Consider the following 23,284-nt stretch of genomic DNA (forward strand, 5'->3'; position numbering starts at 1 on the left):
AGAAAGAGTAGCCAACCTTGCTGCCAGATGGCCTCCAGATGGAGATACATCAAGCAATCCAGTCAATATGTTTCATTCTTGTTGGTCCTGTGATATCTTAAGTTGTTATTCAACCACTTGCAGAGATCAGTTTCCAGCAATTTGTTGAACTCTGTAATAAAGCTTCATTAATGCTGACCTCATTTATTTGGAATTTAGCATAAAAACAACAATTTTTGCCCACATTTACCTTTACTAATCTAAGAAGAAAGACACTGATAAGCAACTGTAGAGCAAAGGGATCTTTGTAAGAAAAGTATTTATTTAAGAGAATAAATTCATCTAGTGTCAGGAAGCTCATGGCATAACCATATCTTTGTGATAAATTCTGATTACAAATCACTTTTATTTATTTGTGAATACAGTTCTATCAAGAATTCTATTTGGCAAAACAGTCAACTTATTCAAAATAAGCTGTGAAATAGGTGAAATAAATTCAAAATTTAATGACCGTCTCTGTTAGTAAAGTTTTATAATACAGATACTCCTTGTTTAACAACCAAATTCCATTCCTGTATCTAGATTGTTGAATGAGTTGGTCACCAAATGAGGAACTGTATATAGTACATATATTACAGTATTTAGAACAAAGAAATGGTTAAAGGAAACTCCAACTTGATGACTTTGCTTTTATTTGCATAACTCTTATATGCAGTACTGTCGTGTATAATAGAACATAAAACTATAGTACTGTATTATACAGTACAATCAGTAAAAATTACAGTACTGTATAAAGAAGGTATACTGTACGGAAAAAAAAGACACTGGGGCTTTATCAACAAGATGCACAGAACTATACCCAAAAGAAGTTGGATCATCAGTCCAAGTGGCTGGTTGTAAGTCTCAACAGTCATTACATAGGTAAGTCATTAAATAAGGAAATCTATTTTAAACATCTTAAACCTTGAATACTAGTTTCATGGACACAAGTTTTATACATGAAGCACATTGTTCAAGATCAAGAGTTTGGAACAATTTTACTTTCTTCCACACAAAATAAATTCATGTTATACAGACAAAATACTAAGTATGCTTTATTTTTCTTAACCGTGACCAAGATTAAGACAACTCTAGAGTCACCTACTTAAATGTCCATTACTTTGAATTTTAAATTTTCAGTTCTTTCTGGCTTTAATGAGGATTGAGCCTTCCAATAATCTCAAATGGTCTAGGGATTAAAAAAAAATTATGACCCTCTATTTCTACCACAAAACATACATTTTCCTAAAATATCATACACAAAAATATCTCTTGCTTTTTTCTCCACTATATTCTATCTAGAGTAAGTTCAAAGGGAAATGAAAAAAGTGAAAGGAATGTAGGCTAAAAAAAAGGAAAGATGAGAAGGTATGAAAGAGGGGAAGAAGGACAGAAGGAAGACAAATATCAGACATTCGTTTGCTCAGAATTATAATAACACAGGCACAGAACAATGAGGTTATCATCACTCCAAACACATTATGTTAACCAACTGCAAAGATGACAGAAAAGTAAAATGAATGAATCCATAAAAGTGTAGTTTCCTGGATGCCAAGATGGACATTATCCAGAAGTGACAGTGGACATACTTCGCCTGTTTCTCAATAGTGATCGTCATCTGTGGCATTCTGAACACAGGGTCTTCTCATATTTTTTTTGTCAGATGGTGAGGTCTTTGTTTTCCAAACTCAGCTTAATGGCAACAACAATCAGTGCCACCCTCAAGGTACTGAACTACAATCTATAAAGAAGAATCTCAATTTTCTAACTGATGATGGCTTTTTGTCTGATAGAGGATTAATGGCTTAAAAAATAAAAGTTTGGACAGAGCTTCTTGAAACTAATTTTATTTTATTTTATTTTATTTTTTTATTTTGGTACCAGGGATCTAACTTGGGTCCTTGTGCTTGTGAGGCAGGTGGTGGAACCACTGAGCTACATCCCCGGCCCCTTGAAACTAATTTTAAAAGCACAGGACTAATTTCCAATAAGGTAAAGAAGGAGGTGCACAGTGGTAATCGTGGCCATGAAAAATGTTTATCTAGACCCAAATATTTAACCAGTACACATCATAAAAACTACAAAGTGAAATACAACTCAAGCCCATGGCTGTGCTGTTTCACTAGCACAGTTTGGAACTATCTACATATTCCACATCTTCATATCACCATAGAATTTAGAATTAAATGATTATACAAAACATGGCATGGACCCCTGAATTTGTATTCACTGGTGTCTTGAATAATATTATCTGGGAGTAAATAAGGCTTAAAGATCAACATTACTTTCTTCCACAGGCTTCAGCGAGAGGCAAGGAGAATGGTCATATTGAATGGAAGAGCGCAGAATCACTGTGTAAAACTCTTCATGGCATTTTCACTGTACTTTTACTAACTACAAACCATAGTCAAACAAGTTTCATCTCTGAATTAATGCACTGTAAAAACTACACACACACACACACACACACCCCAGAGATGTGAGCCAAGAACTGATTCAGCAGCTGTGGGTTTAAATAATAAGAGCAATCAAGTAAATTTTTAACAGTAAATTCCTGGGAGGAGAACTTTTGATTCTTTTTCTGTCTCTTGTTCTCTTCTGGCACATTCTTCTCATCATGCAGTACTGTGAACATTAAGAGCACTTCATAAATAATAAAAAATGAAATGAAGTCTGTAGACTCAGGCCTGGAGGAATCAATTCTTAGGCATGACTCCAAAGGTGAACTTTAACCATGTGAAAATTATCCCAAATGCCCTCAAGTACACTGCTGAAATATTCTCATTTCCAAAGCAAAACATACAATCAAAATGTAATGTTGGCCATTCTGAACAGGTTAAGTGTGTCAACAATAGGAAGTCAATTTAAAAGCAAAAAACTATTCTATTCATTTTCATATTTTCTAAAATCTCTGAAGTTGAAACCACATTTTGGACAGCATATTAATCAATTCTGAGTTTCTTGTGACAATGGGGGACTGTAACATAGATCCTGCAAGAGAATAAGCCATCCAAAGTTATCTGAAACTGTTTTAATATTCATATTTCCTTGGGAGTTTCCATTGGGGACTGGTTAAATTTCATTTTTATTAGATGAGTCATGAAGTTCATTACATTCTTTAAGTAAAAAATACCTGAAAATCGAGAAAGAAGATTCAGTTTATGTTCACGTTTCAATTTACTCAAGTAGTAGACCAGAGATTTTTAAACAGCTGTAAACAGGTAGACAAGCCACTAGTGGCAGTTTCTTGTTCTGCATAGTAAGCATAAAAAAATTCCAACACGTCACAGAAATTTCCAAAAATTAAGACTATATTCTGTAGCAAATGGAAAGCACAAGGTTTATGCAAAGATATGTAATTACACGTGAACATTCACCACATCACCTTATGATTGTTTAGTAGTTAAACTCCAATTCCCAGACACAGTGATCATAAATAAAAGGGTAACAAAATCATTCATTAGGTATGCCTGGCAGTCAAGGCCAACTAACAACATTCACAAAAAAATTATAAAATAATTTATAATCCATGTGATTAGCAACTCTATATCAGGTTAAAAGAAGGAAAATCAGCCTGGCATGGTGGTATGCACCCATAATCCCAGCAATCGGGAGGCTGAAGCAGGAAGATCACTTTGAGTTGAGGTCAGCTTGGGCCACATAGTGACTTCAAGGCCAGCGTGAACTATGAGGCAAGACCTTGTATCAAACAACAACAACAACAAAAATAAAATAAGGAAATTCAGATTAAAATAAGAAAGGAAAAATTGTGCAAAGTTTAGTATCACTTAGCAATAAAAGTCATAGGAAAAAAGGGCAAATATAAAACTAAATAGCAACAAAAACACCAGATCACATGGGATAATGCTCAGCTTATACAATCACTGTATTCTGTATTATTTGATGACATTTGCCATTATCTCCTGATGACTAAATGCATTCATATTCTCTTTAATGAAATATGTACAACAAAGTTGTTGAAACTGAGGTCATATTTTAAGCAACAACAACAAAAAACTATCCATAAAAGTATATGCTGGCAGGGCTGGGGATTTAGCTCAGGGTGCTGTTGCCTGACTTGCAAGCGCAAGGTCCCGAGTTCAATTCCTGATACTGCAAAAAAATATATATATATACTGGCAGGTCACATTTGAAAATCCTATGCAATCTTTGTGGGGGAAGGGGAGCAGCAAAGGGAGGCTCTACTTCTATTTTGTCCATGCATGCTTTAAGTAGCTTGAGTAGTGTCCTGTAGGTAAGGCAAAGAAAAGACCAGGCCTGATCTTTTTGAGTTCTTTATAGATTCAAGATATTAGACCTTTGTCTGAGGAAGAGGTGAAGATTTTTTCCCACATTGTGGGTTGTCTCTTCACACTGCTGGTGGTTTCTCTTGCTGTGCAGAAGCTTTTTAATAAGAAGAGATCCCACTAGTTGATTGTTTGTGCTAGTTCATGGGCAACTGAGGTTTTGTTCATAAAATCTTTTCCTACACCCATGTCTTCAAGGGTTCTACCTAACCTCTGTTCCAACTGGTTAGGAGTTTCTATTTTAATATTTAGATCTTTAATTCATTTTGATTTTAGTTTAGTGCATGGTGAGAGATACAGTTCTAGTTTTAATCTTTGGCAAGTTGAAGCCCAATTTTTCCAGCACCATTTATTAAAGAGGCTATCTTTCCTCCAGTGAGGGTGTTTGGCTCCTTTGTCGAAGATGAGATGGCTGAGTGTGTCTGGTGTTGTTTCTGCATCTTCTAATCTGTTCCACTGGTCCTCAAGTCTGTTTCTTTGCCAGTACCATGCTGTTTTTATCACAGTAGCTTTGTAGTATAGTTGCAGGTTGGGGATTGTGATACCCCCTGCCATGTCTCTGTTACCTAGAATTGCTTTTGCTATTCTGGGTTTCTTCTTGCTCCAAATGAATTTTTGGATCGTTTAATAGGTAACGTGAAATAGGAAGAACAGGGGCAAAGGGGAAGGAAGTGGGAGGGCTAGGGGAAAGCATAGAAGGGAATGGGATTAATATGAGAAAATGGAAAAATAGGAACAAAATCTTTGTAAATAGGGAGGACTGGAGGGGTTGAAGGCAGGGCTGGTCAAGGGTGAAAAATAAGAACCAAGAGAGACTATGTAAAGGTGCAAATTTCCAATGATGAATGTCATTATATTGTATACCTAAAATGTACCAATGATTAGAATGAATAATCGATAATGTAAAATAGGAAGAAAAGGTCCAAAGGGGTAGGGGTAGTGGGAGGGGCAGGGGAAAGGAAAGAAGGGAAAGGAAAAAATGATGAGAAATGGAAAAAATGGAAATAAAGTCTTTGTAAATAGGGAAGGGTGGAGGGCGTGAAGGGAGGGCTAGGAATGGGAAAAAAATAAGAACCAAGATGCATTATATAAAGGTACAATTCCCAATGAGAAATGTAATTATGTTGTATACCTACAATGTACCAATAAAAGAATTTAATACAAAAAAAAAAAAAAAAAGAAAAGACCAGGCAAGGGAAATGCTCAACATAAAAGGAAATCTAATCACACTGAAGGAAAAAGAGGAGCTACTGCATCTGTGTAATACATAAAAAAGAACTCAAAAGTATAAGCAATGGGAGCTCATGTGTTAAAAATACATTATCATTGAGTTCAATCCCCGGCACCAAAAAAAAAGAAACAAAAAAAAAAATACATTATCACACATGGCACTACCATGACACATGGCTGTTGACCGAATCCTTGAGAATACAGGTCGCTGAAATATCTTTTATTAATAATCTCTCTACCATGATATTAATTATTAAAACATTTTGTCAGAAAACAGAAAATTACTTTTAATTATGAGACTCCTCTAGAAATACTGCTATTTGACAAATACTTTGGGACAAAACTATTAAGAATATTGGTTTTCTTGCCAGCAAACCCACAGTAATTCCATAAATTCAACCATTAAAATTGCCAATGTCTCTCATGCACAATTTACCTTTCTTGGATTTGGCTCCAATCTTTAGTTTAGATGGCCAGGCAATCTGTGTACTTGTTTCCTCCATGATCTGTAACAAAGGTTAAGAGAGAAATATTGACTTAATTAAAAACTTGTATTTACAGATAAGATTTTTTACCAAAAAAAGGGCTTATTTTCAAGTCTCTAGATTCATGTTGATACAACAAAATGATCTCATTTTAAAACAATGCAAAAAGCCCTTAGGAAAAAAAAAGATGTGTTTTTATAAGCCTTTAATCTATCAGAAATATTTAAGTATATTTTGTTCCTCTCAGTGTTCCTCTCCATGTTGCTCCAGAATTCTAAGCGACAAGACCAAAAAGTACATGAACAAGTAATTAACCCCACTTGTTGCCAGAACTATGATAGATGCCTATGCTAAATAAAATTCCCCAAGACTATTGCCAACAGATTGCAACACATCAGACAAGATTCTTATAATACAAAACTATTTGAGTTACGTCATACTAACCAAGACCCCTCCCCCAACTCAGAAAAGAAATAACTTGCCTTAGGCACATTTGTGTTTCATTAAAACTGATGAAAAGCTGCTAAACACAACATCACTCTGAAAAGCTACATTTCCCATCGTCCCTCATGTGGTCCAGGATGGCATTCATGCTGTGGCCCTTTCCCACTGACACACGCAGCTAACATCACCCAGGAGGGCTTGACATCAAAGGAGCCAAACAGAACAACCAGTGGGGGAAGCAACCACGACAGAGCAGTGGAAATAGATGCTAAGGAAGGAACAGGAACTACAAAATGCTCATCCTCTCTCTTGCTTCTTTTATCACATGCATACACTAGGTTACTGTTCACTTTTGTGACATGAATACAGAATGTGCCAAACTGAAAGCAAACAACTACACAACTTAATAGGCAAATAATACCAATTACCACTCATTAATTTAAATACTCAAAATAGAGTAAAATGTTTTTAAATATGGATTTAGGGTTAACTAAATAAAGATCATGGTAAAGAATAAACACATTAACAAGGCAATTAATAAGTAATCCCTTGGTGTTGGCAGGGTACAGGGCACAAAGCTAAATGGTTAACATGCATCATTACTTCACTGAACCCCCTTTGTCACCACACAAAAGGGCTCTCGTCACATGTTTCAGACCAGCAGCCCACACACGCACTTTGTCCACTGTCAAGTTGTTTTTTAAAGCTTGAGACAACATTTTAAAACCCAAGAAGTTCAGATAGAAATTCAGATTTCTGATTCTCTGGAAAACTGGACCGATTCAGCACGTGCAGCCTACATTCCCACAGGGCCACACTTGGCTGGCACCGAGGAACAGCTGCCCCTTTCAGTTAGGTCAAACAAGCCCTCGGCTGCTCCATGACCCGACTTTGGCTCTGAATCTGAGAGCAAAAGCCACCTGTCATTGTCATCATTGCGTCTGTATTGCTCACTATCATTCATCATGAGGTCTAAACCTTTGTTTTTCTTAGAGAAATCATGTCTCTATTAAAAATTTCATAAACAGGGGCGGCCTTGGGGAGGCCCTGGCTGCCAGACGCACAGGGTGCTGACGGAGCGCGGGGTGATCGCCAGCGTCACGCAGGCACAGCATGGCCTCTGCGTCCAAGCGTTGCTCTGCTTATAGTCTTAGGTTGGATGCACCATGGCTATGACCAGTGTTAGATTGTTCACCGGTATTTTTAAAAAGCCAGAAGCCTGGATTGGACTCTGGGCTGTGCTTCAAGGGACATCTTCACACAAACTCTGTGCTTCCTGTAATCAATATTTATATTTTTCAAGTACCAAGTTAAAAACATCAGATTATAAAACACTTTTCCATAATATTTTCTCTCTGAGATTCCCAGGGCTTTTAGTATCTTCAGAATGTATTTTTCCATTTTTTTTACAAGATTCAAAAGTAATATAAGCTCTAAAAAGTCCTCTAACAAACTCAGCAAAAAGTAGGTGAAGAGGACTCTGATGAGGAAAGTGACTACAGTGAGAGAAGTGAGCAGGAAGAGGAGCTTGAAGATGACCCTCCGTAGTCAAAGACTACAAGGACCTGGAGAAGGTGGTTCAGTCTTTTCGGTTCAATGTTATCCTGAAGTCAGGCCTAGATATTGGGAGGAACCAAGTAGAAGATGCATTCTACAAAGGTAATCTCAGACTGAATGGAGAAAAATTATGGAAGAAAAGCAGAATGGTAAAAGTAGGAGATACACTGGACCTTGTCATTGGAGAGGACAGAGAAGCAGAAACAGAGGCAGTAATGTGGATTCTTCTGAAAAAGCTGTTCAAAGAGAAGACGCAAAGTGACAATTACTGAGTGGTGCTACGAAGGTGGAAGAAGTTAAAGTTCCCTAAGAAGAGTACATCTAAATAAACGCATTACTTTTTACCTCTGAAGATGCTCTTTAGTGGTGGGAGGAGGGGCCAACATAAAAAGACATTTTTATCAAAAATAAAATTCTCTTGGCAAAAAAAAAAATTCAAAAACAGGGTGGGGTATTTAGCTCAGTGGTGTCATGCCTGCCTCAAAAGTCAAGGTCCTGAGTTTGATCCCCAGCATCAAAAATAAAAAAATTTAAAAACAACAGCAAGATCGAGGCATGGGGCACATACCTGTCATCCCAGCAGGAGGATCACAAATTGCAGCTGAGCCTGGGCAATTTAGTGAGATACTGTCTCATTATAAAATATAAAAAGGGATGGGGAGTTGGCTCAGTGCAAAGGCCTGGATTCAATCCTCAGTAAACACTCCCCCCCACACACACACCCACAAGCCGTGCTGTCTTCACTAAGTCAAAGCTCTGAAAGCAGATAAACTTGTTACCCCAGCATGATAGGACCTGGCTCCTGCCTCCCCTCCCTTCTTTTCTCCTACCTGCCCCCATTCATGTTTTTTCTTGTTTTCACCATTAATTTGGTTCAGTAATACTACAGCCATATATAAATAATGAAATGTATTATCCTCCTCAACTCCCTCTACTCCAGCCACACTGGCTGCCCTAAAATATTTACAGCAGGTAGGGCCTTGTGTTTGCTCTCTCTTTCCCAAGCCCTCCCTATCCTGGCTCCTTCTCACACTCTGCCTTGGGACTGTCACAGTCTTTTTCACTCCCACACCAGCCCAGCCAGAATTATTCTCCCCCCTCTAATGCTTATGCAATCAGGAATCTTCTTATCTTCTGTGTTTACTTGTTTATAGTCAGTCTGTCTCTGTAATACAGAAATTAAGCTCTCTGCCCTGCACAGCAAGCACTGAATGTACTTGGGGAAATGAATCCTCATGACACAGCTCCATTGCTTTCTAGTTGTGTTGCATCAGGAAAATCACATAACTTTTATCAGTCTCATCTTCTTCAATAAAATCATTTATAGCATCTACTTCTCGAGTTGTGAGAACTTGATGTGTGGGGAAGAACCTAAGCACAGAAAATAGTACCCAGCAAATGCTCAGTCACGACAGACTGATTACTTTCAGGCAGCCACTGCTCTAGACACTAGATACAGAACAGCACACAAACTACCAGTGCTCCTGAGTATTCCAGGAGAAGAACTAGGAACCCACCAGATGCCATGGTACTGCTGCGTGCCAAGTTTCAGAATAGGGCAGGGCAATGTGAGAGTCCAGACAGGATTCTAACCCAGTTGTGGATAGACAAGGAAAGTTATCTCAAAAAAATACTTACTGATACTTACTGAATACTTACTGATAGAAAATGCTTACTGATGTTATAATCTAAAGGAAGAGGAAAAAGTTGGCTAGTTGGGGAAGAGATGGAGAAAGGGTCTCAAGCAGAGGTATGCATGTGGAAAAGCTTCAGAAGAGCTAGGGAAAGTCCCCTTGAGAAAAGGAGATACAGCAGAGCCAAGGGGCTTGAAGTCCCACCTCACACTTCGAATCTCCCGCTATCTCCACTGTCCTACAGCTGTGCACATGGATGTATACAAAACACACAGAACAAAGTCATGAAATACTTGTGTTTTGCTGTCACTGGCTACAAATAAACTCTGAGTGGTGGGGTGACTACAAGGAAGAGGAGGCCATACTTTCTTCATTTTCAGAAAGTGAAAATTCTCCTTGTGAAGTTTTCAGCGAAGCTTTTCAAATCATCATCCAGAGTGACTTTACCTCTGAGAAGAAAATAGCTATCTTCTGTCTCAGGGAAAGAGAGAGATTCTAAAATAAGTTCCCTCTACTTGGTTTTAGGTGGATATTATAATGGATGAAGATTCTGATACCTTTTCAAGAGCATATCATACATTTCCCACAGTCCAATTAATACCCACAAAACCTAACAAGGACATCACTTCCCAGAACCTGTGATGTACCTTAGGTTCCTCAGTAAATCAGTGTTTTTTCTAAAGCATTCATTTTCAATTTGTTATAATTCAATTAAGTGGCTAATTCTGACCACCTACTACAAAAAAAGGATGTTGAAGGTCCTCAACTGTGTGAAATTTGACCTGAAAGTTGGGACACATGCTTAAAATTACCAGTGCTTCCTTATGGAAAGAAACTATACCATATCATTGTGTCAGTTAAGCTACGGAATGCCGAGGTATGCAAAGCTGTGAAACCTCTGAGAGAATATGATTATCTTCTTAGGAAAAAACTCTAAAGTGAATTCCAGCTAGTTCTTTAAATCACATTATTGCTGATTCTACTTTCACAAAACCAAAGCTCAAAGAAAAAATAACAGATTTTGAATCACTTTCTCTTTTCTTTAAATACAATTTAATTTAAAAATTATCATGTAATACCTAAGAGATACAAAAATATGTAAAGAATAATGCAGTAAGTACCTATAGACTCATCAGCTGACTTAAAACATGGATTTTTATCAAATACAGACAAAACTCTATGAAGATTTCACAAATGTACTTACTTCCCTAAATATATTTATTTCTCTTCTATTATACTATATAATTACATATTTCTTTTTATTTTCTTCTTTTTTCCCCATTCCAAGACCTCCCTTCACACCCTCCACCCTTCCCTATTTACAAAGACTTTATTTCCATTTTTTACATTTCTCATCATTTTTCCTTTCCCTTCTTTCCTTTCCCCTGGCCCTCCCACTACCCCTACCCCTGTGGACCTTTTCTTCCTATTTTGCATTATCGATTATTCATGCTAATCATTGGTACATTTTAGGTATACAATATAATGACATAAATCATTGGAAATTTGCACCTTTACATAGTCTCTCTTGGTTCTTATTTTTCACCCTTGCCCAGCCCTCCCTTCAACCCCTCCATTACTCCCTGTTTACAAAGATTTTGTTCCTATTTTTCCATTTTCTCATATAAATCCCATTCCCTTCTGTGCAACTCTAGAATCAGAAAAATACTAATCATTACAATAATAAGACTGAATTATACACAGATTAGGGAGATGAAGTTAAAAGTTTTAAAAGCCTTGTCATGATCTTTTTTTTGTTGGATTCTCCCCCTTTGTGTTTAATTTCTCATGCCCAATGGATTCATTCTGCTGGGTTTCCTGGGGTTGTGATCCTCATTGTCTTTTCCTAGGGTACTGTCTAAAATTTTCTGGAGTGCCGGTTTGGTGTTCATGAAATTCCTGAGGTGCTCTTTATCATGAAAGTATCTTATTTCTCCATCAATTTTGAAGGATAGTTTTGCAGGGTACATCAATCTGGGTTGGAGGCTGTTTTCCTTTAGGGCTTGAAATACATCACTCCAAGCTCTTCTTGCCTTGAGGGTTTGCATTGAGAAGTCTGCTGTGATTCTGATGGGCTTTCCTTTGTATGTGATTTGTTTCTTTTCTCTCACTGCTTGTAGAATTTTGTTCTGTTGGATTTCTGGAATCCTAACTATTATATGCCTATGTGTAGAGTTTTTTCTGATCAAAGTTAGCTGGAGTCCTATATGCCTCACTTATCTGTATGTCAAGTTCTTTCCCCTCCTTGGGAAGTTTTCTGCCATCACTTCTGTGAACAGTTTTTTTATGTCATCTGCACTCTCTCTTCTTTCTTCATTGACTCCAATCAGTCTTATGTTATTCTTCATTGCATCGTCTAGCAGCTGTTGGATTGATTTCTCGTGTTCCCTCACAATTTTAAAGCAATTTTTCTTTTCCTCCTCACTAATGGCAATCCTATCTTCTATATGTGAAATTCTATCCTCACATTGGTTCATTCTGCTGTGAAGACTTTTGATGGAGTTTTTAATCTCTTGGAAATCTGTTTGTATCTGTTTTATGGATTCCATTGTTTCCTATGTTGGGATTCCATCATGTTCCTCAGATCCTCTATTTTTTTAATCTGTGTCCTCTCTAGATTTATTAATCATGTCTTGCACCATGAGCAAAATCTTTGCTGTTATCTGAGTAATTATTTCTGATTTCATTTTTCCCAGATCCTCTTTTGTTGCCAGTTCAGAAAGTCCAGGTGGTGTATCAGATTGTTCCATCTCGTTTCCCTTTGGGGTTGCTGTAGTTGATCTGGAAGTCTGTTTTTGAGGCTTATGTGTTTTCTCATTTCCACGGGGGGGGGGGCTCTGGAGCCCACGCGGCTCACCTTCTCTGCCCTAGGAGCTTGGGATGGCAGCAGGGAAGCTTCCTTCCGGGTTCTGGGACCAGCTCAGCTTCTCTGCCCTAGGATCCTGGGATGGAGGTGGGGAGCTCTGAATCATTTTCTATGAATATTAATTCACACCTAAAATACGTTCAATACTTTTATCCTAACTCAATTCTGGACACTATATGTTTATCCCATTTCTAGTAAGTAGTTTTGACTTCTTGAATTGTCATTGACAAAAGTCTCTTCCCCTTTCTAACACTCACTGCTAGGTTTCTTTACCTGCTCTTTTATAATGGGCAGCAATTCTATACATCATCAGAAGATTTTTGGTGGAATCCATCTAAAATGTTAATTAAATGAACAATTTTGAAATTTCTATTGATAGATTTACTATACTTAATATTAACAGGGAATTACTAGAGATGTAACTTCATTCTTACACTAATATCAGATTTGATGAATGATAAAAAGATCTCACCTAAGAGCATCAATTTTTAAATATATAGCAACTGAAATTAATATTATCAGAAAGTATATGTGTATATATGTATATGTGTGTGTGTGCATGCACGTGTGTGTTCACTTATAAAAGTTGTTTCTTCATCAAAAAAACCTGATGGAGGGGCAATGCACTTTATGGTTCCCTTTTGTCTCTCTTAGAATTTATCTTTATCTCAATAAATTTTTCCTAGGCTTAAAAAAAAAAAACAAAAGCTTATTCTTTTGCAAGCTTAGACCAAAAAAACCAGAACAACAACAACAAAACTGATGGAAAATACAAGGGACAGGAGGTGAAACTTCTGGGCCAATGGACCACTGCCCCCAGAGAGGAGGAGCAGAGCTGCGGCCAGTGCAGAGGAGGTGAACCGTCTGGGCCACCTTACCACCACCTCCAGCGCTGAGGAGGTAAGCCGTTTGGGTGACAGCAGCACACATACCTTCCCTCACCCCCCACTGAAATGAGAAGACAGGTAAACAAGTCTCAAGAACACACTTCCAGATCACCTAAAGTAAATCCAAAGGGAAATGAAATGAAACAATCTGATCACCTGGACTCCCTGAATTGACAAAAAAACAGGATGTGGAAAAAATAAAATCAGAAATAATTTCTCCTACAACAGAAGAGATTGTGCCCATAGTGAAAGACATGATTAAATGTAAATAGGGAAGGGTGGAGGGCATGAAGGGAGGGCTAGGGATGGGGAAAAAATAAGAACCAAGATGCATTCTGTAAAGGTACAATTCCCAATGAGAAATGTAATCGTGTTGTATACCTACAATGTACCAATAAAAGAATTTATGACAAAAAAAAATCACAGATTAAAAAATAGAGGAGCTGAAGAACATGACGGAATCCCAACAAAGGAAACAAATGTAATCCATAAAACAGATGCGAACAGATTTCCAGGAGACCAAAAACTCCATTGAAAGTTTACACAGCAAAATGACCCAGTGTAAGGACAAAATTTCAGATATACAAGATAAGATTGCAATTAGTGTCCAGGAAAACAAAAATTGCTTTAGAATTGTGAGGGACCACAAGAAATCAATCCAGCAGGTGCTAGATGATGCAAAGAAGAATAACATAAGACTGATCAGAGTCAATGATGAAGCAGGACAGAGTGCAGACAACGTAAAAAAAAAAAGTTCACAGAGGTGATGGCAGAAAACTTTCCAAGCAGAGGAAAAGAACTTGACATACAAATAAGAGAGGCATATAGGAATCCAACTAGCCATGATTAAAAAAAAACCCTACATATAGGCATATAATAGTTAAGATTCTAGAAACCCAGCAGAAGAACAAAATTCTACAAGCAGTTAGACAAAAGAAACAAATCACATACAAAAGAAAGCCCAACAGAATCACAGCAGACTTCTCAACCCAAACACACAAGACAAGAAGAGCTTGGAGTGAAGTACTGCAAGCCAAAAAGGAAAACAGCCTCCAACCCAGATGGATGTACCATGCAAAACTATCTTTCAAAATTCATGGAGAAATAAGATAGTTTCATGACAAAGAGCACCTTAGGAATTTCATGAACACCAAACTAGCACTCCAAAAAAATTTAGACAAAATTCTAGGAAAAGAAAAAAAGCATCACAACCCCAGGAAGCCCTGCAGGATGAATACATCAGGCACAATAAGAAATTAAAACAAAGGAGCACGCCGAATCAGCCCGCTGCAGGCAGGCAGGTCTGCGCACACCCTACTGAGGTCCCGAGTCCTGCAGAACACACCGAATCAGCCGGCAATATCCTAGGAACACACACTGAGGATCACAACCCCAGGAAGCAAAGCAGAATGAACCCATCTGGCATGACAAGAAATTAAATGTAAAGGGGGAGAACCCAACAAAAAGAAAAAGTCATGGCAATGACAAGTCAATACGTTTCAGTTATAACCATCAATGTTAATGTTCTCAATTCAACAATCAAAAGAAATAGACTGGCAGAATGGGTCAAGAAGCAAAATCCAACAATATGCTGCATACAAGAAACACACTTCATTCAAAAGGAAACTCATAGAATGAAAGTTAAAGGGTGGAAAACAATACTCCATGAGACAGGAAGCCAAAAAAAGCAGGAGTAGCTATCCTCTTTGCAGATCAAGTGAATTTCAAACCAACACTGATTAAGTGAGATGAAGAAGGACACTACATCCTTGTAAAGGGAAGAATCCAAGAGGAAGAGATGACAATCATAAATATCTATGCACCAAACACTAGTGCGCCCAACTATATAAAACAAATACTAATGGATATGAAAAGTCATATATGCACTAATACAATTGTAGTGGGGGACCTCAACACCCCACTGTCACAAATAGATAGATCAACTAGACAAAGAAAAAGTAATGGAATACTAGAAGTCAATCGAACTCCTGAACAAATGAACTTAACAGATGTTTACAGAGTCTTCCACCCCACAAAATCAGAATATACATTCTTCTCAGCTGCACATGGGTTGTTCTCCAAAATAGACCACATAAGTGAATACACATAGAACATGTTTAAGTGCGTGCAAAGGAATTGAAGTTATCCCCTGTATATTATCAGACCACAGTGCGATGAAATTGGAGATCCATAGCAAAAGAAACTGGAAAAATTTCATAAACACGTGGAAATTGAACAACACACTTCTGAAAAACCAATGGGTCACAGAGGAAATTAAAGGAGAAATTAGACAGATCCTTCAATTAAATGGCAATGACAATACAACATATCGGAATCTATGGGACACAATGAAAGCAGTCTTACAAGGGAAATTCATAGCAGCAAATACACATATTAGGAAAACAGAACAAGCCCAATTAAACAATCTGATGCTGAACCTCAAGCTTCTAGAAAAAGAAGAGCAGGACAACCCCAGAGCTCATACAAGGGAGGAAATTATAAAGATCAGAGGAGAAATCAATGCAATGGACACGAAGAGAACGATACAAAAAATCAATGAAGCCAAGAGTTGGTTCTTGGAAAGAATCAACAAAATTGACAAATCCTTAGCCAACCTTGTCAGAAAAAGGAAAGAAAAGATCCAAATCCATGCAATTAGGAATGAAAAGGGTGAAACTACAACAGACCCAGCAGAAATCCAAAGGATCATCAATACCTACTTCCATAATCTATAGGCCAATAAGATGGACAACACAGAAGAAATGGACAGATTCCTAGATATATATGAATTACCAAAGTTGAACGAAGAAGACCTAAAAATTCTGAACAACACAATATCAACCAATGAAATTGAAAATGTAATTAAAAAGTTATCAACTAAGAAAAGCCCGGGCCCTGATGGCTTCACTGCTGAATTCTACAAGACATTTACAGAGGAACTGCTGCAACTACTGTTTAAACTCTTCAATGAAATTGAAAGGGAAGCAATACTTCCAAATTCATTCCTGGAAGCAAGCATCACCTTGATCCCCACACCAGAGAAAGACCCAACTGAAAAAGAGAACTATAGGCCAATCTCACTAATGAACATAGATGCAAAAATCCTTAGTAAGATAATGGCAAACAGAATGCAGAAGATCATCAAGAAGATCATCAAGAAGATCATACACCCTGATCAAGTGGGATTCATCCCAGGGATGCAGGGATGGTTCAATATACAAAAATCAATCAATGTAATACACTATATCAATAGAGCCAAGGACAAAAACCATATGATTCTCTCCATAGACACAGAAAAAGCATGTGACAAAATCCAACAAGCATTTATGATAAAAACCCTACAAAAAATTGGAATAGATGGTCTCTACCTCAAACTGATAGAAGCCATCTATGAAAAACCAACAGCCAGTATCATACTAAATGGTCAAAAACTGAAATCCTTCACACTAAAATCAGGAACAAGACAAAGATGTCCACTATCACCACTTCTGTTCAATATAGTTTTGGAAACATTAGCCACAGCAATTAGACAAGAGAAAGAAATAAAAGGAATAAAGATAGCAAATGATGAAGTCAAATTGCCATTATTTGCAGATAACATGATACTCTATACAGAAGATCCCAAGAACTCCACCAAAAGTCTTCTAGACTTAATAACCAAATTTAGTCAAGTAGCTGGTTACAAGGTCAACTCACAAAAATCAATAGCTTTCCTCTACACGAACAACAGACTCACTGAGAGAGAAATAGGGCAAACAATCCTTTTCACAATAGCATCCAAAAAGCTGGAATACCTACGAATCAACCTAACAAAAGAAATCAAAGACTTCTCTGAAAACTGTAACACTCTGAAAAAGAGAGATTGAAGATGATATCAGAAAATGGAAAGACATTCCTTGCTCCTAGGCAGGAAGGATCAACATAGTGAAAATGGCCATACTTCCAAAACTGCTATATAGATTCAATTCAATCCCAACTGAAATTCCAGCAGCATCCTTCATGGTCCTTGAGAAAACAATCCATTTGGAACAAGCAGAGACCCAGAATAGCAAAAGCAATTCTAGCAACAGAGACACGGCAAGGGGTATTACAACCCCCAACTTGCAACTATACTACAAAGCTACTGTGATAAAAAAAAAAAGCATGGTACTAGCAAAGAAATAGACCTGAGGACCAGTGGAACAGATTAGAAGATGCAGAAACAACGCCAGACACACTCAGACACCTCATCTTTGACAAAGGAGCCAAACACCCTCATTGGAGGAAAGATAGCCTCTTCAATAAATGGTGCTGGAAAAATTGGGTTTCAACTTGCCAAAGATTAAAACTAGACCTATATCTCTCACCATGCACTCAACTAAAATAGAAATGGATTAAAGATCTTAATATTAAAACAGAAATGCTGAACTAGCTGGAACAGAGGTTTGGTAGAATTCTTGAAGACACTGGTTTAGGAAAAGATTTTATGAACAAAACCTCAGTTGCCCGTGAACAAGTGAGATTTCTTCTTACTAAAAAGCTTCTGCACAGCAAGAGAAACCACCAACAGTGTGAAGAGAAAACCCACAATGTGGGAAAAAATTTTCACCAGCAGTCCCTCAGACAAAGAGCTACTATCTAGAATCTATAAAGAACTTAAAAAAATCAGACTTCCCAAATTTAAAGACCCAATCTAAAAATGGGCATCTGAAATGAACAGACATTTCTCACACAAAGAAGTAGAACTAGCAAAGAAACATATGAAAAAATGTTGAACATCACTGGTCATTCGAGAGATGCAAATGAAAACAACACTGAGATTCCACTTCACTCCAGAAAGAAAGGGTGCTATCATGAAATCAACCAATAACAAATGCTGGCGGGGCTGTGGGGAAAGAGGAACCCTGCTCCACTGCTGGTGGGAGTGTAGACTGGTGCAACCACTGTGGAAATCAGTATGGAGATACCTCAAAGAACTAGGACTGGAAGTCCCATTTGACCCCGCTATTCCACTGCTGGGGATCTTCCCCAAAGCATTAAAAGAATCATACCACAGTATATGCGCACCCATGTTCATAGCAGCACAGTTTGTGATAGCCAAAACTTGGAAGCAGCCCAATTTCCCATCAACTGGAGACTGGATAAAGAAAATGTGGGTTTTTTTTTTTTTTTTTTACATAAAATGGAGTAGTACTCAGCCATAAAAAATGAGAAATTAGAGACATTTATAGCTAAATGGAGCCACATTGAGGCAATACTCTTAAGTGAAATAAATAGGACACACATGTGTAAATACCGATTAGTTTGTCTAGTGTGAGAAACTGAGAGTGTAAATAAGGACTAAAAGGTATAATAGATAATGGTGAAATAGGAAGAAAAGGGGCAAAGGGGAAGGGGAAGTTGGTGGGGTAGGGGAAAGGAAAGAAGGGAATAGAATTAATATGAGAAAATGAAAAAACGGAAACAAAGTCTTTGTAAATAGGGAGGGACAGAGGGGTTGAAGGGAGGGCAGGGGAATGGGGAAAAAATAAGAACCAAGAGAGATTATGTAAAGGTGCAAATTTCCACTGATGAATGTCATTATATTGTATACCTAAAATGTACCAATAAAATTAAAATAAAAAGAAAATATAAGAGAGATGATTAGATAAGAGGACAGAAAACAGGAGGAGGGAAAGAAGGAGGACAGGTTAATGGGGAAAGAGCCAAAATAACCGAAGTATGTTATATACATTTACCAATATGCCAAAACAAAAACCATTATTCTGTATAACCAATATGCACTAAGACAATTAAGGGGAAAAAAATCTGGTGAAAAAGCTTGCTACAGGTATGTAACAACTTTGGAAACCAAATAACTTTCTAATTCATGTTTAAATATTTAAAATAGGGAATAATATTCCCTGAGTCAAGACTCCATAATCAATATATGAAAAGGGTACCTAATAAATACTAAATTGTTGGTTCCTGTTTTGGTTTTAGTTTCTTTGTGATGTGAGAAACGGTAGAACCAGAAATAAAAGGGAATGTGTACATAATTTGGAATTTGGATTTTTAAAATTTGTGTTAGAACATATTTGCAGTACATAATGTTTAGATTCACTGTGAGGAGTTGGTACATGTAAATAACACATCTTAATTTTTTTAAACTGGGTGAAAGTTCTGTCAGTTTTTTTAAATTTCAAAGACTTACACCGAATCATTTAAATTAATTTCACTATCCTAAAATAAACTGTTAAAGGTAGAATGAAATAAACAAGTAACGGACCCGGGATTTAGCTCAGTGGTTCTGCCGCCTGTCCTGCAAGTGCAAGGACCTGAGTTCGATCCCCGGTACCAAAAACAAAAAGAAACAAAATAAAAAAAACTCAACATACTGTATTTAATGTAATTGCGTTGTATACCTAAAATGTACCAATAAAAGAATTTAACAAAAAAAAAAAAAGTAAAATCTAATTGCATTCCACAAGCAGTTCATCCATAATAAAAATAATTTCCATTTATATCATTTAATGCTCACAGATTTATAACATTTCCAACAAATTCCAGATTAGTATACCATGTAGAAAGAGAACGACCTACCATTGCTCACTACACATTCTGCAGGTTTGCAGCAGTTATAGAATAATATCTTATGAAGAAAATCTTTGCCAAACTAGTAACATTGTAATATGCTTATTTCACCAAATTCTTCCATCCAGATGTAAAGCTGAAAGTCTGCAGGTAAGTAATCCATGTCACAGATCAAACCAAGACAGACTATCTATGATAACTTCACTTAAAATATTTATTCTGGGACCAGAAAATGAACATTGAACTCTCTACTTGACATTTATATTCTAAACTATTGAAAATTCATCCTTCAAAATGGCTACCAGGTGGGAGCCATCTGTAGCCTCATTCTCTAAAAGTACAAGTCCTCTGAACTCTATTATTCTTTTCTCAATGGAGAAATAGAGCTTATTCTCATGGAGAAAGTTTGTTAAAGTTACTTCACATACTCATTGAGTGAGAATCAATGTGCTCTAGTTCACCATCAAGGGAAAAAGTGAGAAAAGAGCCAACTAAGTGGAGATGGGAAAGCAGTGAACTTCTCACATAAGGGCATGTCATCAAGAAGCTAAGGATGTTTATTTTGCTGAGACATTAGAAGGTTCTGTTATGTTTCATTTTAATCCAAGGAATCCTTTCCAACGATTCAGTTATTCATCATCATCAAAACAATTCCTCACATTTTACCTAATATTCAGATATATTTCCCATTTATTCCTCACAGTAATCTTATAAATCATATATGTGAAGCCTACTTTTCAGTTAAGGAAATGAGGATTCAAAGAAGCCAAGGGTTAGACAGATATGTGGCAAAGTCCAGCCAGGGTCTAGTTCACATGGCTCTTCTAGCCTCATGTGGCTTATGAAGGAAGTAGCAAGTACTACACACTTACAGGGCGGTCACTCTGAAAATTCAAACACCAAGAACTGCCATGAATACTGAAGTGACTGAACACTAGTGGGGTATTCCTCAACACTGCTTGCTTTAGTAATGATGATGGCCCCAGAATGGTTCTCGAACCAAAAGGCATCCTTAACCTCACCAAACAAATGGAAAGTATGGGAAGCATGTGGTTGTCACAGTGGTCAAGTGATTACACTGCCAACAAGTGTCCAGGGTTACAGCAGTAGAACTTCTAGCAAAGGGCAGAAAAAATCCACTCATAATCTCAATACAGATAATCTTTGCACGATATGCATGAATTTCCATTATACCAGCTTAAACAAAAGCACAAGTTACATTCCCATTAGGATGGTATACAAACTGAGTTGCTGCATCAAATACAAATTTCACTGTTAGCTCTTCAGTCTATAAATCATTATGCAAATGAAAATGCTCATTTAGACCAGTAACCAATGTTATTGTTCAAAGTCAGAGCGTGCACACTACACTGTTAATTCTGCACAGACAACAAAGCCAGTAAACTGTCCCTGGGTGTCCATGAGTGACTGTTTGCAATGCCCACCACACACACCAAAATCCAGGGATATTGAAGTGTTTTATATAAAATGGCACAGTGTTTATATATAATCTATGAACATCTCCCTAGTTATGGCTTATATCTAGATGTGCCCCCAAAGCCTCACATGGTCATAGGTGGAAAGTTCTGAAGTTGGCTGAATCAGGGTGTACGGTGCTGGGATTAAGAATGTGATGTTGGGATTAAGATGTGATGCTGGGATTAATGGTGCCTCACCCTAGGTGTGGGAAGAAGAAATTTCAAGACAGTCAAATGTTGAGGTGGTGGCATGGCCACTGTTGGAGGCTTTTAGCCAGATTTATGTTGAGAATCAAGAGCAAAGAGCCCAGCAGAATGTCCCTTAAACCTTAAATCATCTCTAAATTATTTATAATACCTAATACAATATAAATGCTTGTTATATTTTTAGGAATAACAAAGAAAATGTCTGTACTCAGTACAAACACTTTTTTAAAAATATTTTTGATCAGTAGTTGGTTGAATTCACAGATGTGGAACCCATAGATACAGAGGGTCCAGTGCAGTTGTGATGATTCTGGTGTCCCAGAGACAAAACCAAGTGGAATTTGACAAAAAGAGGTGATCAAAAAAAGAAACTAGCCAATAAAGTTGAAAGTTCAGCTAAGAAACAACAAGTGACAATGCAAAAAATGAAATTCATATCAGAAATCAACAAGCACTGAAGAAAGAGCTGATTGTAGGAATGTTGACATTCCCAACACTTGAGAAACTCTGGATCCACAGCCAAAGGAACTTGATGAAGACACATTTACTGACCTAGATGAGGAAGGAAGTGACAAAAAAGATGAAGCTGTCCCAGAGGAAGTGATGCAGGCAAAAGAAAAAATACTTCACATTAAAGAAGCTTGGGCAATACTTCACAACTTTGAAAGTACAAAGCACAAAATGCTGGAAGATGACTCAGACTCCTGAGTATGACAATTCCCCAAGGCAAGGAAAAGATCCTCACTCCATATTATAAGTTATACAACAAAGAATGCCAGCACTGTTCAAACTACTTTTGACAAGTTATTTTTACAAAGCAATAAAACAAGTTAATTCAGTATTTCTAATACAATGTGTTAAATATTAGTTTTACTTTTTTCTTTCAATATTTCTATATATTCATGACAGAATTTTTTGTGTTTTGACACAAATGTTTAATGCTTGTAGATCATTAAAATTTCCCAGAATACTAAGAGTGTCTTACATAGTTTTAGCTTGCTTAGTTATTTTTACGATCTCTATGCAAAGTGAGGAATACCTTTCATGCCCCACTGAGAATAACTAATGAGGAGTTTCAAACTGTTCCATACTACAAACAGATGTAGTTTATTTTCAAAGTTCAAAAAACTCTCACTTATCAAAACCTAGTTCAAATGTGCCCATCCCCATGAAAATTCCTCCAACTCTCCCAATCAGAAGTCACCTTTCTCTCTCTGTTTTCTACACTCACTCTGTTGTGGTAACACTATAGCGCTTATTTCTTTGCATTTTTTGCCAGTCCCACTGCTGAACTGGGTTCCCAGTGGACAATAATTGTATTTTGTTCATTTTTAAACGCTAATCTGGTAGAGATTACCAATAATAAAACTCAATAAAATTAAAATAAATGAGCACTGCTACTGTTAAAAAAGAACACACAGAATTGGACAAGAAAGGTAACAATTACTTAAGAATTCCCAAGATGGCACTTGGTTTATCAGGATACAGCCAATGTGAAGCACACAGAGTTCTAGCTCTACCTACAAACTCTCCCATACTGCATCCCTTAAGTGGTACCCTTGATGTATCTGCTTATCAGAATAAATGAAATGAGTATGTATTTATTAAATGAAAGTAAA

The 23,284-nt window shown here is 37.2% G+C and overlaps 1 protein-coding gene and 1 pseudogene across 10 annotated transcripts in view; one reads left to right on the forward strand and one right to left on the reverse strand.

Annotated features, from left to right (window-relative positions):
- Bicc1 (BicC family RNA binding protein 1) overlaps positions 1–23,284 on the reverse strand; it is a 320,644-nt gene that overhangs the window by 107,789 nt on the left and 189,571 nt on the right. For 9 of the 10 annotated variants that reach the window (XM_087184823.1, XM_087184822.1, XM_087184824.1 and 6 more), the window contains one exon: positions 5,992–6,061. In XM_087184823.1, the coding sequence (XP_087040949.1) occupies positions 5,992–6,061 (70 nt within the window). Of the gene's footprint in view, positions 1–16; positions 2,438–5,991; positions 6,062–23,284 lie in introns of those variants that run through there. The other variant, XM_087184831.1, reaches the window with a different exon arrangement.
- On the forward strand, positions 7,582–8,501 carry LOC101726084 (mitochondrial transcription rescue factor 1 pseudogene; annotated as a pseudogene).

This window comes from Heterocephalus glaber, unplaced genomic scaffold (assembly GCF_053883595.1).
Source record: "Heterocephalus glaber isolate CG9 unplaced genomic scaffold, H.glaber_assembly_v1.0 deba00001497, whole genome shotgun sequence".
Classification (NCBI taxonomy): Eukaryota; Metazoa; Chordata; class Mammalia; order Rodentia; family Bathyergidae; genus Heterocephalus; species Heterocephalus glaber.